The 14,550-nt window shown below is 51.2% G+C and overlaps 1 protein-coding gene across 3 annotated transcripts in view; it reads right to left on the bottom strand.

Annotated features, from left to right (window-relative positions):
- Positions 1 to 888: 888 nt before the first annotated feature.
- PPFIA4 (PTPRF interacting protein alpha 4) overlaps positions 889 to 14,550 on the bottom strand; it is a 173,351-nt gene continuing 159,689 nt past the window's right edge. For all 3 annotated transcript variants that reach the window (XM_038380190.1, XM_038380192.1, XM_043500427.1), the window contains 3 exons: positions 8,681 to 8,858; positions 6,042 to 6,136; positions 889 to 2,348 (listed from right to left, as the gene is read on the bottom strand). In XM_038380190.1, coding sequence (XP_038236118.1) covers positions 6,078 to 6,136; positions 8,681 to 8,858 — 237 coding nt within the window. In that variant the 3' untranslated portion in view covers positions 889 to 2,348; positions 6,042 to 6,077. The remainder of the gene's footprint in view (positions 2,349 to 6,041; positions 6,137 to 8,680; positions 8,859 to 14,550) is intronic.

The raw sequence follows: 14,550 nt of genomic DNA, 5'->3' as shown, positions 1-14,550 counted from the left end.
TTAATACGAGGAATAATTACTGCTGGTTGACATGTCAAGCTGTGCTGCCTTTCTGGTTCGTTTCCAGTTGTACAATCACAAGTAAAGAAGCTAAGAATGCATTGGGGGTGTTCCTACAATTAGGTTCCTGCAGGTCAGTCAAATATTGTTCACTCCCAAAGGAGCTATACAGAAAGGTGTTGGCACTCTCAAGGGGGCACAGTTGAGGATGAATTGTGTGTGAAGCTGTACTGACCACAGCCCTGTGAAATTTCCAAGTTTATGGGTTGTTTGTTCTTGCCACCCTAATATTCTTTGCAGGGATTTGTGGGGAGGCTTAACTCCACATTTCCCGGTTTGCTAACATTTGAGTCCGGGGCTTTGAAGTGCCAAGTCCCATGGGGGAGGAGAGAGTCCCATTATGCAGCAAAGACCAATCGTTTTGGGGAGTAGATTCCCAAGAGTGGCATCAGCATGGCAGAGATTCAAGAGCAGCCGTTGGTGGTTTTGCATCCTGCAAAAGTAGGGGCAACGATGCAAGGGAGCTCTTCATGTGCATGCAAGGCAGATTTTCTCAGCCAGACCTGCCCAAGAGCCCAGCCGGGATGTTTTCATTCCAGGACATGCTCATCGGCCTTCCGTTGGCAGAAGACAGCTACTGGTGGCGTTAGAGCCACCACCTTTATCTAGGTTTCAGAGTAGCAGCCGTGTTAGTCTGTATCCACAAAAAGAAAAGGAGGACTTGTGTCACCGTAGAGACTAACAAATTTATTTGAGCATAACCTTTCATGAGCTACAGCTCACTTTATCTAGTGGCTCTTCTAAATGACCCCCAGTGAAGTTGAGGCTGAGCTGCGGTGGTCTTCCAATGGGCATGGATACAGAGGAGAATAAAGCACAAGCCACCTGTTGCTTTAAAATCCTGTTTATTGGAACACACTTACATCCTTCCCCACCCCATTTCAGGGCTTGGAATCCATGCAGTACCAATAATATGACAAAGAAACGGGGTATTGATATAAAGGGGTCACTTACTCTTCAAATTAAAAAAATATTTAATACTGTATTAGGCAAGTAATACACCAAAAGACATTGCAACTGTACAGTCTCTGATATTGCACTTCCAAACAGAACATGATGAGTATAGGTCATTCCAGCCATCTATAAATACCACACCAGAAACAGGGGCCACACAAGGCAAAAGTGGCATGAGGAGACAAAGAGATCCTACCCTACAAGGATGAAATGGAAAGAGTCAAGAGCCTTCTGTACCAATTGCTACCTAACCTCAGAGGGGCGGTGGTGGGAGCTCCCGCTGCACCCACGGCTGGGGCAGGTGTAGTCATTTCCTGGGCGACCAAGCAGGAAAGGGAGGGGTGGTGAGATCATCCGCTGTTTGAATGTCTAATGTGTCATGTGCACTTCTAGAGCATACGTGGCTGGAAAGGGAGGCGTGGGGGCAGCTCCCGGCCTCCCCCTCACAGCCCATTGCAGATCAGTTTGGTGCCTCGAATCCTCAGAGTGCTCTCAGCATCAGCTCAGTTCACACACACACACACACACACACACACACACACTGCTCAGTGTACACACGGCACGTGAAAATACTGCGTAACCCGGCCTAGTCACTAAGCTCACCTCTCTGTGAGGGGCAGCCCCCTCTCTGCACCAGCACAGAGCTCTCTCACCCCACCCTCCAGGGCAGCCCCCTCTCTGCACCACAGACCCCTCTCACCCCACCCCCGAGGGCAACCCCCTCTCTGCAGCAGCCCATATGCCCTGTGGCTTGGTGCTTAAGCCCGGTGTCTTCCCCAGCCCGTGGGCTGTCCTGGCAGAAGCTCCTAGCCATGAGGCCTGGCACCACGGCTCGTGTATTATAGAGAAGGGGGATTCCCTCTTGTTTTCTCCTTGGCTCCCTAGTGCCCGCGGTGAGGAGACACCAGCGCGGCTGCCCTCAGCTAGATCAGCAAAACGAAACAGACACAGAAACAAAGTGGACAAATCTTGCAGGCTGGCCTCAAGGCGTCTCCACCCCGCACACGGGGCCAGACCTTGCTGATGGAAACACAGCGCGGCCAGCTGACCATGCCTGCAGCAGAGAGGTGCCCCGTACCGCTCTTGGAAGAGCCTGTGTCCGTGAGGCAGGTGAGGATGGCTGCAAAGCCACAGAGGTTACTGGGACCTAGGGGGACCCAAGAGAAGACCGGGAGGGGGCGGGGTTGTGTACAAGCAGGAGGCGGCGAGCGTCCTTTTCGGTCCACGTGGCCTGTAGTGTCTGGTCTTTGGAGCAGAGGAGCAGACGTGGTCTGGATTCCGGCCTAGTCCCGGAAGGCAGCCAGCATGTAGCCATACAGGTAGTGGGAATGGTGCTGCAAGACAAAGTGCGAGAGGCCCTGTGAGCATGAGGAGACATGACACAGAGCTGCAGCAGCTTCCACTTGCCTTCCTCCAGGGGCTCGAGCAGCTGGGGCTTGCCGTGGAGCAGGGCAGGGGGTTAGCAACCCCCTGGCTTATCTATCTCAGGGACTTCGATAGCCCCCATTGCCGTAGAGTCTAAGCGTTCCTTGCAATCTTTACAAGGGTAGCGCAATCTTTACCCTCACGTTCTGCTGGGAGGTAGGGCCGGGCTATTGCTCCATTGCACAGATGGGGACTGAGGCCCAGAGAGGCTAGGTAACTTGCCCAAGGTCACACAGGGAATTTGTGGCAGAGCCAGGAATTGAACCTGGGTCTCTGGCTAACGCCCTCACCACTAGGCTGCACTTTTTCCATTCCAGTGGGGCCCTCCCAAATCAGGAGGTGGAGGCAGCTCCAGGACAGAGACAAGGCTGGCTGTTTGCGCAACGCCAGAAGGTTGAGCTTGTCAGGGACAGTCTCCTGGGGGGCAGGGACCAGATCTGCCTAGGTCTCTGGACAGCCCCTAGCACAGAAGGACCCTGGTCTGTAGGCACCACTGCAGTACAGATAGGAACAATTAACAACAACCAGCTGGGAGGGCAATGGGAGCATCCTCTCAGGGGGCGCAGTGTTTCCATCAGCCAGAGCTGCCCCTGCTGTACAATGCATTGATCAGCACCTGGAGAAGGATCAGGGAGTGTCCGACGTCCTCACAGGGTGTGATGCAGGAGAATGCAAGAGCCCTGTGATCCATTTCCCTTCGTGACTGGCAGCACATCTCCATGAGCCCCAAGAGGAGAGCTCGGAGCCTGCCCTTGCCCCCTGCTCAGCCCCTCCCCACTCACCAGCTCTCAGTGAAGATCACCTGGACCAATCCAGCAAGCAAGTGAGCAGAGGGGAGCAGCGACCTGGGAGTTAATGGGAACGGGGTGCACTCTAGACAGGCAGGTTTGAGTAATTGCCTCAGGGGCAGACAGGTCCCTGAGACCAATGCACCTGATGCAGGCCCAACGCTAGCTTAGTTGCTCTGTGCCACCTTCAATGGCCACCCATAGTCTCACACTGAACGTCATCCTCCCCAGGCTCCAGGCTGCATAGCCTTCACGTCAGACGTGTCAGCCCCCTCTGTACTCGTCCCCCTGCTGCAGGCCCACCAGGCCCCTGTGCTCCAGTTCCATGTACCGGGCCTGTTCTAGCGCCTTCTGGCCAGCACTGCAAAGCACGGTCACCCGCTCATTAATGAATTCACATGCAGCAGGGGAGTGTCTTACTGAGGTTAACGTGCTTTGGAGCGGGGACGTGCTGATGAACAGAACTGCTCCACGGTGGATTGATGCCAGTGCTCTGTGCAAGCGGGCGAAGTGACCGGCACTGAGTCACACAGCAAAGACATTGCCAGGAACAGAGCCCGAGAGTCCTGACTCTAAGCTCAAGCTCCAACCACTGGGACGTACCCTGTGCGTTACTCTGTCAAATCCCCATGAAGACGAGGGTGGAAAGTGACCTCCTTTGATGTCCAGGCTGTACACTTGGCTGGGGTAAACCAGCACAGACCATTGATTGCAATGGAGCTGATTTACATCAGCAGATGACAGGCTGTAGAGGATTATGAAACATCTTTCCTGCAATTACATTGGCGTGTCTCTGCAAGCATTGTGGGGCTATATCTCTATGTCCATCCACAGCAGATCAGACGAGAATCCTTAGTTAGAATTAAATGTTCAGAAAGCAGCATCCCATTAAAACTGACTGCAGAGGTACTGGTCCCTCTTCTTAGCCAGCGCCCTCCCCACTTGTCTCTTTATTCCCTGCTGCATACTATCTAAACACTAGACTGGGATAAGGAGTGTGAGGGAATATTTTCTCTTGGACCAACTTCTGTGGGTAGAAGGGACACGCGTCACTGAGCTCTTCCTCAGGTCTGGAGTTAGCTAGGCAGGAGTGTCGAAGGGAGGCCAAGTCAGGACACTAACCTGCCACATGCAAACTCACTAATGAGCAGGAGACAGCGTTTGGTGATGCTGTGACAGTTTGAACTCTTACATTCACTCTTTTTATAAGTCTAGGATAAATTTTGTACAAAGTACACATGTGGGGCATCATTTGAAAACTCAATCTGCTGAACATTATTGTCCTGGTAAAATATATGCAGCAACATTGTATGTAAAGTTATAAAACTCTACTGTATAAGGCATGTGCTAAGTCTGGGGAAACAGCCTCAGACCAGTTCCCCAGAGATAAAAGGATAGCCTGCACTTCTACCAGGTGCCAATATAATCAAATGGACTATCAGTTGGTTAAATGGCCACTCCTTGGCAGGAAAAAGGGTGTGAGTGAAAAATTTTCAAAAATTGGCAAAGGAACAGACTTGTTGTTGTCTGATCCCCAGCTGGAGAGGATTCTCTGAGCAGAGGAAAAGATATAAAAATGAGGAAAAGAGGCCCCAAATTACCTCTTTCCCCTCATGGCATCAACTACATTTGAAAGACAAAGGACGCGTCACTGAACTGGGGAACTAGTGCTGGCTGAAAGATCCAGCTACACTGGTGTAAGCAAATGGTGAGAAAAACCTTTTGCTTTGAATTCACTTAGCTTGTTAAGGTAAATATTAGTTTGTCGTTTACCTTTTATTTCTTGGTAACCAATTTTGACTAATATGCCTCACTACTTGTAATCACTTAAAATCCATCTTTCTGTACTTGATAAGCTTGTTTTATTGTTTTATTTAAACCAGTGTGTGTTTGGATTGAAGTATTTGGGAACCTCCACTGGAGACAAAAGGATTTTTGCATATCATTTTCTATTAATGAAATGACGGCCTTTCTATGAGTTTGTATTGTCCAGAAGGAAAGATCTGGGCAATACAAGACACACATTTCTGGGGTCAAGTCTGGGTCTAAGAATTTGCTGGTGTTGCTCTACAATACAATTCAGGAGTGGCTAGCCGCACTCACATAATTCAGCTGGAAGTGAATTTGCATGCTGGAGGCTATTTGAGAGCAGGCCAGGAGCGGTGGTTCTCACAGCGAAGCCGTGTAAAAGGCACCCCAGGTTGGAGAGTTAAGGGGACACAGCTGTTCAACAGCCCAGATCGTACCCTGGGGAAGGTCACAGTGATGGTCTCCAAAAGGTGCTAGCAATAGAAGCAACAGCTGAAGACGAGCTCTGTGTCACTCAAAAGCTTGTCCTTTCCACCAACAGAAGTTGGTCCAATGAAAGATATTTCCTCACCCACCTTGTCTTCACTCTTATCCTCTGTGAATACTAGACTATGAGCTCTCTGGGCCATGGGCTGCCTTTGCAGCATTTGTATTTACAGGGCCTAGTGCAGCGAGGGATCCCCAACTGGGGTCTTTAAGCCCTGCAATAACAATGAGAAGCTGTTTACTTCTGAAGCTCCAAAGGAAAGTCCTGGGGAAATCAGGAAACCCTGCTGACGTGCTAATGACCTCATCCCCTTTGGAACCTCTCTAGGTGAGCTGGCTCAGAGCTCCTTCCCCGGGAGGGAGGCGGAGAGGAGGACAGAGGCATAGCCGTGCCAGCAAGAGGAATCCAGCAGTAGAAGGCTGTACTGGGTCTTTCCTTGGGCTCGACGAGTAGACCCCCGGCGGCTGTTTGGATTATTGCCATTTCAGCTACTGTACCTTGGTCTTCCTTAAACTTACCCACAGTCTGGGCTGATTCCCCTTACAGAATGACCCTCAGCAGGAATACGTTCGGACTGTGGAGGTCTCCAATCTTTGCGGCCCAGACGCACCAACTGCAAGCCGGTCAGAGTAAAACACAAAGCATGCGATTAGGGATGCCCGGACCTAGCTCATAATTAACCCTCAGCTGCCCATGGACGTGGCTCCAGCTGGGCTGTTATTGGGAAGGGACAGGAGTTAGTTGTTTGGACTCGAAAGGACTGCATTATTTCAGTTAATAAGCCCAAATGAGTGGCTGGTTCTGTACAGTAGGGTGCATGCATTGCTGTCACACAACGAGAGCGAGTTCTCCGGCGATGTCACAGAGAGGCCAGAAGCAGGCTGATTTGGTGTAACTCCTACTTGGAGGGGGGAAGGAGTACGTTACACCAGCTCAGATTCCCTTCAGCCTTCCCTATGCTTGTGTAAACTCTTCTCTGAATCTGACCCAGGATGTTTGAACTATTCCACCTCTTGGGACATGATCTCGTTTTCTCCTTTGTGAAGCCTGCCCTGCAGAATGCTTCTCTTGGGCTTTATTTCCCTGCAGAATGCGTTCCTGTGTCACCGACTCTCGCGATCTTATCCGGAGTCTCCCACTACTAGGTGGTTTTCTGAAAGCCCCAACTCCTGGAGTCCCTTGATTTGGTAAGAGGCTCTGCGACTCCTAAGTAAGTTTCTAGCCCGCGTGATTGAGGAGAAATGCTTGGATGTATAGGCGTCGACTCTGTGGGTGCTCTGGGGCTGGAGCACCCATGGGGAAAAAAATGGTGGATACTGAGCACTCACTGGCAGCCCCCTATCAACGCTTCTCCCACTGTCACCCACTGGTAGCTGCCAATCAGTGCCTCCTTCTCCCTCCCAGTGCCTCCTGCCTGTCACGAGCGGATGTTTCGAGGCATCAGGAGGTGCTGGGGGGAGGAGCGAGGGTGAAGCATGTTCGGGGGGGGCACTGGGTGTGGAAGAGGCGGGGTGGGGGCAGGAAGAGGTGGGGCCGGGGTGGGAAGAAGCAGGGCGGGGCATTGGGGAGTGGAGTGGGGGCGGGGCCTAGGTGGGGCCGGCAGGCAGAACACCCCCCCCAGCAGATTACAAACTCGGCACCTCTGCTTGGATGTTTGAGCGCAGCCCAAAGGCTCAGAAACCAGAAGACAAAGGCGACGAGCCCAATGTCCTTTTTTTTTTTTTTTTTTTAATTCAACCTTTTGACTTTTTAGGCCAATCTCCTGCTTTTTGGAGGGGCCCAACTCACGATTTTGGAAGACCTGGGAATGTCAACAGGGGCACCCTGCCTGGGGCGGGGCTCAGTGTCCGTCCAGGCTTCAGTCACAGGACACGACGGCAGCTCGAGCAGACACACCTGAGCTAGCTTTGATCGAGTGCTGCAGCATGGAACAGCTGCTCCATGGCGCCAGCCAGGCTGGGACGGTCCCCACCGAAGTGCGCACTGCCATGGTTTTGCTGCTTCTGGTACTGGAGCTAGCTAGGTCAATGCTTGCGTAGGTAGGTCCACCGGAGCTGCAGTGGCACCCCATGATTGCAGTCTAGCCATCCCCAAAGAGTAACCAAGGGAGAATGGATCATTGCTCGTCTGCTCTAAGCTTCCGGCTGACCACAGCTTCAATCCAAAGGAGAGAACAGAGTTAGGATGGGCACTGGGGCTTGGGTGCCATTTCTCCCAGTTCTGTCACCAGAAATAGACGGGCTGGATGCTGAAATCCCTGGGAGAAGCTCTCTGGCCTGTGTGATGCGGGAAGTCAGAGTGGATGATCAGAATTGTCCTTTCATGAATGGTCCATTCATGTCTATGAATCAATGAAATGCTGCTGATGCTGTGGAAACTGCTACTGTCCTATGGCAAATAGCCCTTGATGCCATCCGGGACCTGAGCATCAGCAGCAGGGATGTCAACGCTGAACTAGTAATAGCAGCAACGTGGAGTGAACAGAAAATGGGTTACAGAGAGGTACCGCACTGTCCCCCTCTGTCTCCCTCGGACAGCAGCTGGGCTAACGGATACGTCAGAGCTTTGATCGTAGCTCTGTGGCTCGGCCAGGCTTCCTGGGGATGTCTGGCCCTGGTGACTTATGTTTTGATGTTATGGTGACAGACCTGTGATAGACAGACAGCTAGGGAACTTGGTGTTTCACCTCCTTGTTGCCCTTTCATGAAGATGCTCAGGGAAGAGACTGCACGGCCTCCCATTCACTGCCTAGAAGGTGTCCCCCCAGCACCCTCCATGGTGGGTGCAAATGTGCAATCATCATTTTGCTTCTCTGCAATCTCCTCATCCTCCTTGATTGCCCCCTTCCCCCCGGATGTGGCTCCAGGGCCTCTTACTTCTCATGGATCTGAAGGATTTATTCTCTCTGTATCTCAGGCTAGTCTCCAAGTTTAGCCCAACTATGACTAGCTCCCCTCTCAGACTCCCTTGGGCTGGATTTCCATTGTGGAGGCCAGCTTTTACCCTGGAGACTCACTGGGGCAATGACTTCTGGCTCACCAGGCACTGTCACAGCGTGATGCTAACTGCTCGCCCAGGACAGCAGATGCTGGTTTGAGAGGCGTCTGCTTTGCAAAGAAGCCCCTAGGGAGCTGGGGCTGGAGGGCCCATGTCCTACCTTCTGGTGGCATTTTCTTCAGCGGGGCTGAGGGGGGCGGCAAGGGCACCAAGGCGGTGGCTCGGAATCCGGCGGGGAGCGTCTCGGCCGAGCCGCTGAGCATGTCGATGCTGTGAACGTCTCGAGGGCGAAAGCGCTTTCTCCAGGACGGGGTTCGCCGGAAGGCCTTGTCCTCACCCTGCAAGGGAATGCCAGGTTACGCCTTTCACAGCCAGACGCGCAGCTCCGGGCACAGCGGGCTCTCACACCAGTCGGGGCGGGGTGTGTGTGTGAGGGGCGCCGACACACGCCAGCGGCACAGTGTGTGCGTGGGTGGGGAGGATCACACACTGCCTGCAGCACCAGAGATGGACTCAGACACCCCTGCTGCACTGTAGGGGGGACGGACGAGATGACGGGGAGGGCTCATCCATGCAGCTCAGGTACCGCCACTGCCATTCCGTCAGTGGCACCCACTTCCCCCGCATCCTCCATTCACAGCCCCCTGGGAGGTTCTCCGGCCGGCTGGCCCTTCCCTGTCACTAGCCCAAAATGAATGGCCCCCTCACGGGGCAGCTGAACTACCATCCCCGTGGGCTCAGCCACGCGGAACGAAAGGGCCACAAACTGCCACATGGTGGCGTGTGACACCAACCCGGCCCAGCCATGACTCCTGGACAATAAAGGGTTTGTCTACAAGGAAAATTATTCCAGATTCATTAAACACGTGAATTTAAACATGATCAAGCCCATGTGGACACTCCCATGCAGAATAAAAGTGGCTTCAGGGCTTGACTACACAAACAGGGAAACTCAGGAAAGTGAATCCTAATTAACTTTTAAAAGTACATTAGTTAATGGAATTAAACCTCTCTGTGGACATTCTCATTAAGAATTAAAGTGGCTTTGGAACTGAATTAAATGAAAGAGAATTAAGGTCACTTTAATTCTGAATGAGAGCATCCACATAGGGGTTAGTGTGATTTAACTAATCCACTTTAAAAATTAATTTTCCACGTAGGCAAGCCCTTAATTCAGTTTAATGTACTTCCATAGTGGAGTAATTATCTTGGAATAAAATCCCTTTTATTCCAAAACAGAGAATCCACATGTGGCGCAATTCCAGAATACCTCTTCTAGCCAGCCAATTTCCTCATGTAGACACGCCCTAATGCTATAGCTCATGAGGGTTTGACTTTCCCAGGTAGCTACCGCACGGACAAGAGAGAGACAACTGAACCAGGTCTAGAAGTCAGCGGTTTATCTCCCAGTGATCATTCCCTCACATCCCCACTCATGTATCTCCCTCCATCAGGGAGTACAGATGTGCTTGTACAGTGATGGGTGTCACAGAATTCATACGCTCTCATGCGGCACTGGGCACAAAGAACGTGCAAGGGCAAAGGTCTACGCAGCTGGCATCCACGCCAACAAGGCCCTTTCTTTCCAAAGAACCTACCCAGATACCAGGGCTTCTTTTCTCTCAGGTTTCATTGCCCTAGGAGGTTTGTCCATCCTGCATTGGGATTGCCACTAAGAGTTAATTAGCTTGAACTAGCACAGACGTAGGCCTGGTCAAAAATTTGACGTCAAAACTATTTTTTGATGAAAAACCGATTGATTGTTGTTTTTGCAACAAGTGTCTGCTCTCCGTGGAAACATCTGAATTTTAGTTGAAAAACTTAACACCTCAAAATGGAAACAATTCCTCTGAAAACGGAAATATTTTTATTTGGCTCTGGTGCCGCAATGCCTCATGGGAATTGCAGTGGAGTTGCCACATGTCTCCATTCTGCTCTATGGGCCAGGCTCCCTAGCAGACTGTCTCTCCCATGACGCATCACAGATGGGGCTCCCATGATGCACCACTTCTTGCTATGAGAAAACACCGTGGTGCACCATGACAGATGTAGTACAAGCCAAGCCTTTACAGGAGAATGGATGCATGAGGCACCCAAGCTACAACTCCCATGGGGCACCACAGCATTTCCAAATCCAAATATTTTGGTATTCAAATTTTCACTGAAAAACTGAAATTTTCCACTGGGGAAAAAAAAAGTAATTTTCTGGCTGGCTCTAATTTAATTATCGGAACCACCTGTTGACTTGTTTATGTCACATTGGTCCCTTCCACGCTTTTGATTCACTCTCCCATTGGCGGTCGCTGGCGCACTAAAGGCTTGTCCAAAGCCGAGCAATGACTTCATACTGTAGCTACTCTGTAAAGAGACTGGCCTTGGCAGTGAGGGACCTGCATTTATTATCCGTTTTTTGTATAAAGGGCTCTGGGATATGGATGCAAAGGGCTCTGGGAAAGGGGATGGCATGAGGGAAAAGTAGTGGCTTTAGGATGCTGTGTGGGGAAAGCTGAGGAACCCGGTTCTAGAGGGGCTGCTCAGGCCCCTGACATCACAGAAACTGTTTGAGGGCTTCCTGGCATACGGGTAAGGCTTGTCCTCCCCAGCTTAATGAGGTAGGATATGGGACCTGACTGTCTTCAATCAGACCCACCTCTGGTCTGTCAGGGTAGTGGAGGCCCAAAGCCCAGACAGGCCCATGCTCATTTCTAGGGCAGGGCTGGCCAGGCAAGTTCCCTGAAGGGACCAAGTCCCCTGAGTGTGGGCTCCCATCCCGGCCTGCATGCCTTGACGCTAACTGTAATCTCGGCTTCAGGGACGGAGCGTGCCAGGCCTAAGCTCGAGCCTTTTCCTGAGCATGTGAAATGGAGGGCTTGTCCATACGATGGCAAGTTGCGGGAGAGAGAGGCTTGTCCCAGCTCTCGGCGTGCCTGGTCGCTGGCTGGAATGGCGGCTGTTCGCTTATAATGGCGTGGGTTTTTCATGTTTGGGTTTTAAGTTACATCCTGGTCACCTAAGCGCTGATTTTCAAAAGCACAGATTGCATTTAGACACCCACCTCCCCTTGACTTTGAGAGTTAAGCACCCGACGGCCACCTGTGCCTCCAGAAATCTTCCCGGAGTGGTGGGATGGCTGCTTTTTTTATTCCCTATCAATCCACGTGAATACATAGAATATTTCCCATTGTCCCTGGGCAGCCGCTAAGCCTGGTCACCTTGGAAGTTATCTGTCAAACAGGTGCAGTGGCTGTGACTTGCTTCGATTGTCAGCTCTGTGGGGCAGGGGCTATCTTTTTGCTGGGCGTCTGTACAGTGCCTAGCACAATGGGATTCTGCTCCATGGCTGGGGCTCCTAGGTGCTACCATAATACAAATAATAAATGATGATAATCACTGAGGGTACCTGCGGTGGAGGTGCTGGGGCTATTACAAAACTGCTATGGCTATCATATCTCAAGTCTGCCACCTAGTCCTTGCTGTGCCATATCCTTCCTGCCACGGCCCTGGCATGGCTCACTTTTTGTGAAGGAAGACTTCCAGCTGACCCATCCCTAGCAGGATACCCCATATATTCCAGTTGTTTCTTGGGAACAAGCAGGCACTTTCTGTAATTTATTAGGAACCTTGTAACTCCACCACCCTGCTGGTGGGAAGGACAGACCCGCCTAGATCCCTTCCAAGCCAGTGGGGACATATATTGTTCTCATGGGGGAATATGCCCAATTCACATAAGTGCACTGCTGCAATTACAAGTTTCAGAGTAGCAGCCGTGTTAGTCTGTATTCGCAAAAAGAAAAGGAGGACTTGTGGCACTTTAGAGACTAACAAATTTATATTTATATAAATATAATACATAAATATACAATAATATATAAATGTGTTAGTCTCTAAGGTGCCACAAGTACTCCTTTTCTTTTTGCAATTACAAGTGTTTGCTACAAGGAGATGGTGCCAATGCTTGCCCAAAGGGCCACGGCAGGGTTGCTCCCTCAGTAAGAGCCTGAGAAACATCTGTCAGTTTGTGTGTACCAAGAGATCGGCATTTTCAGGCTGTTCCGTAAGGAGTGGAGGTCACCTCTTTGAGGAGACTGTCTCACAGCCACCTCCCTCCCATTTGCAATTGCCTGTTCCCATCCCCGCTGCCATTCGGGAGTCCATAACATCTCTGCAGCGAATGCTGGCTCGATGAGCTGTGCTGGCAAAGAACACCTGTGCTTTCAATTGTCTTCACTGCAATGCAGGGCACACACCCTGATGGAAGCAGCGAGATGCAAGGAGAGCCAACCCCACAGGACCAGCCAGCTCTTGCAGACTGTGAGACCTTCTCAAACAGACTCCACATCCAGCTACATCCTCGCCTGCCCTGAGGCAGCAGATAGGCTGATCAGGCCAGTCCATACTGAATGTCTCCGGGTTGCACCTGAGACACGGCTTGAAAGCTGCTGCTTTGCTTTTTCATCACTGATTAAAGCAAAGGAGGCTGAGACCAAAATTTTTAGGACAGTCTCTCTCCCACTGAGGCATCTAAATAAGCAGTCAGATTTTCAGAAGGGTTCAGCAAGGGGAGGGGGGGAGGGTGAGGGGGGCATGTTGGGTGCTGAGATCTTTGGAAAATCTGGCCCTCAGTGCCAAGAACAGAAAAAGAAAGTGCAAAGAAACCCAGGGGCTGCATACCTGTGATAATGACAGTGACCCGCCTGCCTCTGTCAAATGTTATGAGCAGTAATTTACGTCCTGAAAATTGAACGCGTTGGCGGACGTGCAAAGCGTTATGATGCATCACCCTAGCCTACCGGCAGATAGAAAGGGACACAGAGCAGGCAGTGAGTGGCTGACAGACTTGGTGGGATTTAGTCACATGCCACGAGGCTTGATGACTCAAAATCCTTAACTCGGAAAGTGTCCCACTCGGTCACCAGCCTATGGTCCCATCCCGAGCACGGAGAATTCAGGCAGCACTGGTAGCACATTGACGACCTGTGCCTGAGCACAACGCTCAGCCTGGCTTGTAGAGTGGCTGGTGCTGCATGACGCCGGGCACAGGATGGAAACAAAATCCCCAGCATTGTGTCGCTGACGTCCAACTAGTTCTTGGTCCCCTCCCACCCCCAGTAGAAATGTGTGTCAGGTTTTGTCTTGCATGTTAGAGAGAGCTTCAGAGCGACTGCCGCTGCCCCAGAACGTCACCAGACCTGCAGCATTTAAAGAGACCCTGCACATTCTTTGAACACAGGTTTGTATTTATTGACAGAATCATACACTGATCATGGTACATGAACTAGCCGGGACAGTGACTCACAATAGGTACAAATTTACACATCAGGGAGTGAACGGGCAGACTCAGCGTGGAAACCTCTTCAAATTACAGAACATCAAAAAACACACTTACAGCTGAGCCCCTTGTTAGCCAGCTTCTGCAGCCACCTGGCTCTTACCAGCCTTAGATGGCCAGTAAAAGATAACACTAAAGCTAATTCTGCTCTAAAATCAGAGGAGAGCCAGCATCGTCACTAAGAGCTGCCCTGCGCCTCTTGGGATTTGGCCCACAGAAAATGAAGGTCGAAAAGACCCATTAGATTCCATCTAGTCTATTCCTGAATGCCAGACTGTCCCCAACAGCCCATTCCGCAGGGCTTTGGCTAGTACAGGCTAAAATTATTCAAGTCCTACTGCTCCCCCTCTTTCCCTAGAGGGCTGACCCCACAACCTGTACACTTGCTAGTTGGTGAGCCTGTTTTCTTTAACAAAGAGAAGAGCCAAGGTGTGGCTGGCACTGACACCTGCGCCTACAGAAATAATGCCAGAGCCTTCGTACCTTACAAAATATACCGGTTTTCCTAGTGCAGAAATGGATCCTCCCCCCTGCTTGTGAGCAGCCATCAATGCCCATGGCTCTGTATATCCATTTCCTCAACCAGCATACCCCCCCAGAGTGTAACCAAGGTAGTTCAGGCTGTGCAGGGGTTTGAGCATTGAAGTCCTCTCCCATAGGGGGTGAAAAAATCAATTCTTACAAGGGCAACCTAGCTGTTG

The sequence above is a fragment of the Dermochelys coriacea genome, chromosome 21 (genome assembly GCF_009764565.3).
Source record: "Dermochelys coriacea isolate rDerCor1 chromosome 21, rDerCor1.pri.v4, whole genome shotgun sequence".
Classification (NCBI taxonomy): Eukaryota; Metazoa; Chordata; order Testudines; family Dermochelyidae; genus Dermochelys; species Dermochelys coriacea.
The sequence above is the reverse complement of the archived record's forward strand: the minus strand, read 5'-3'. Positions and strand labels throughout refer to the sequence as shown.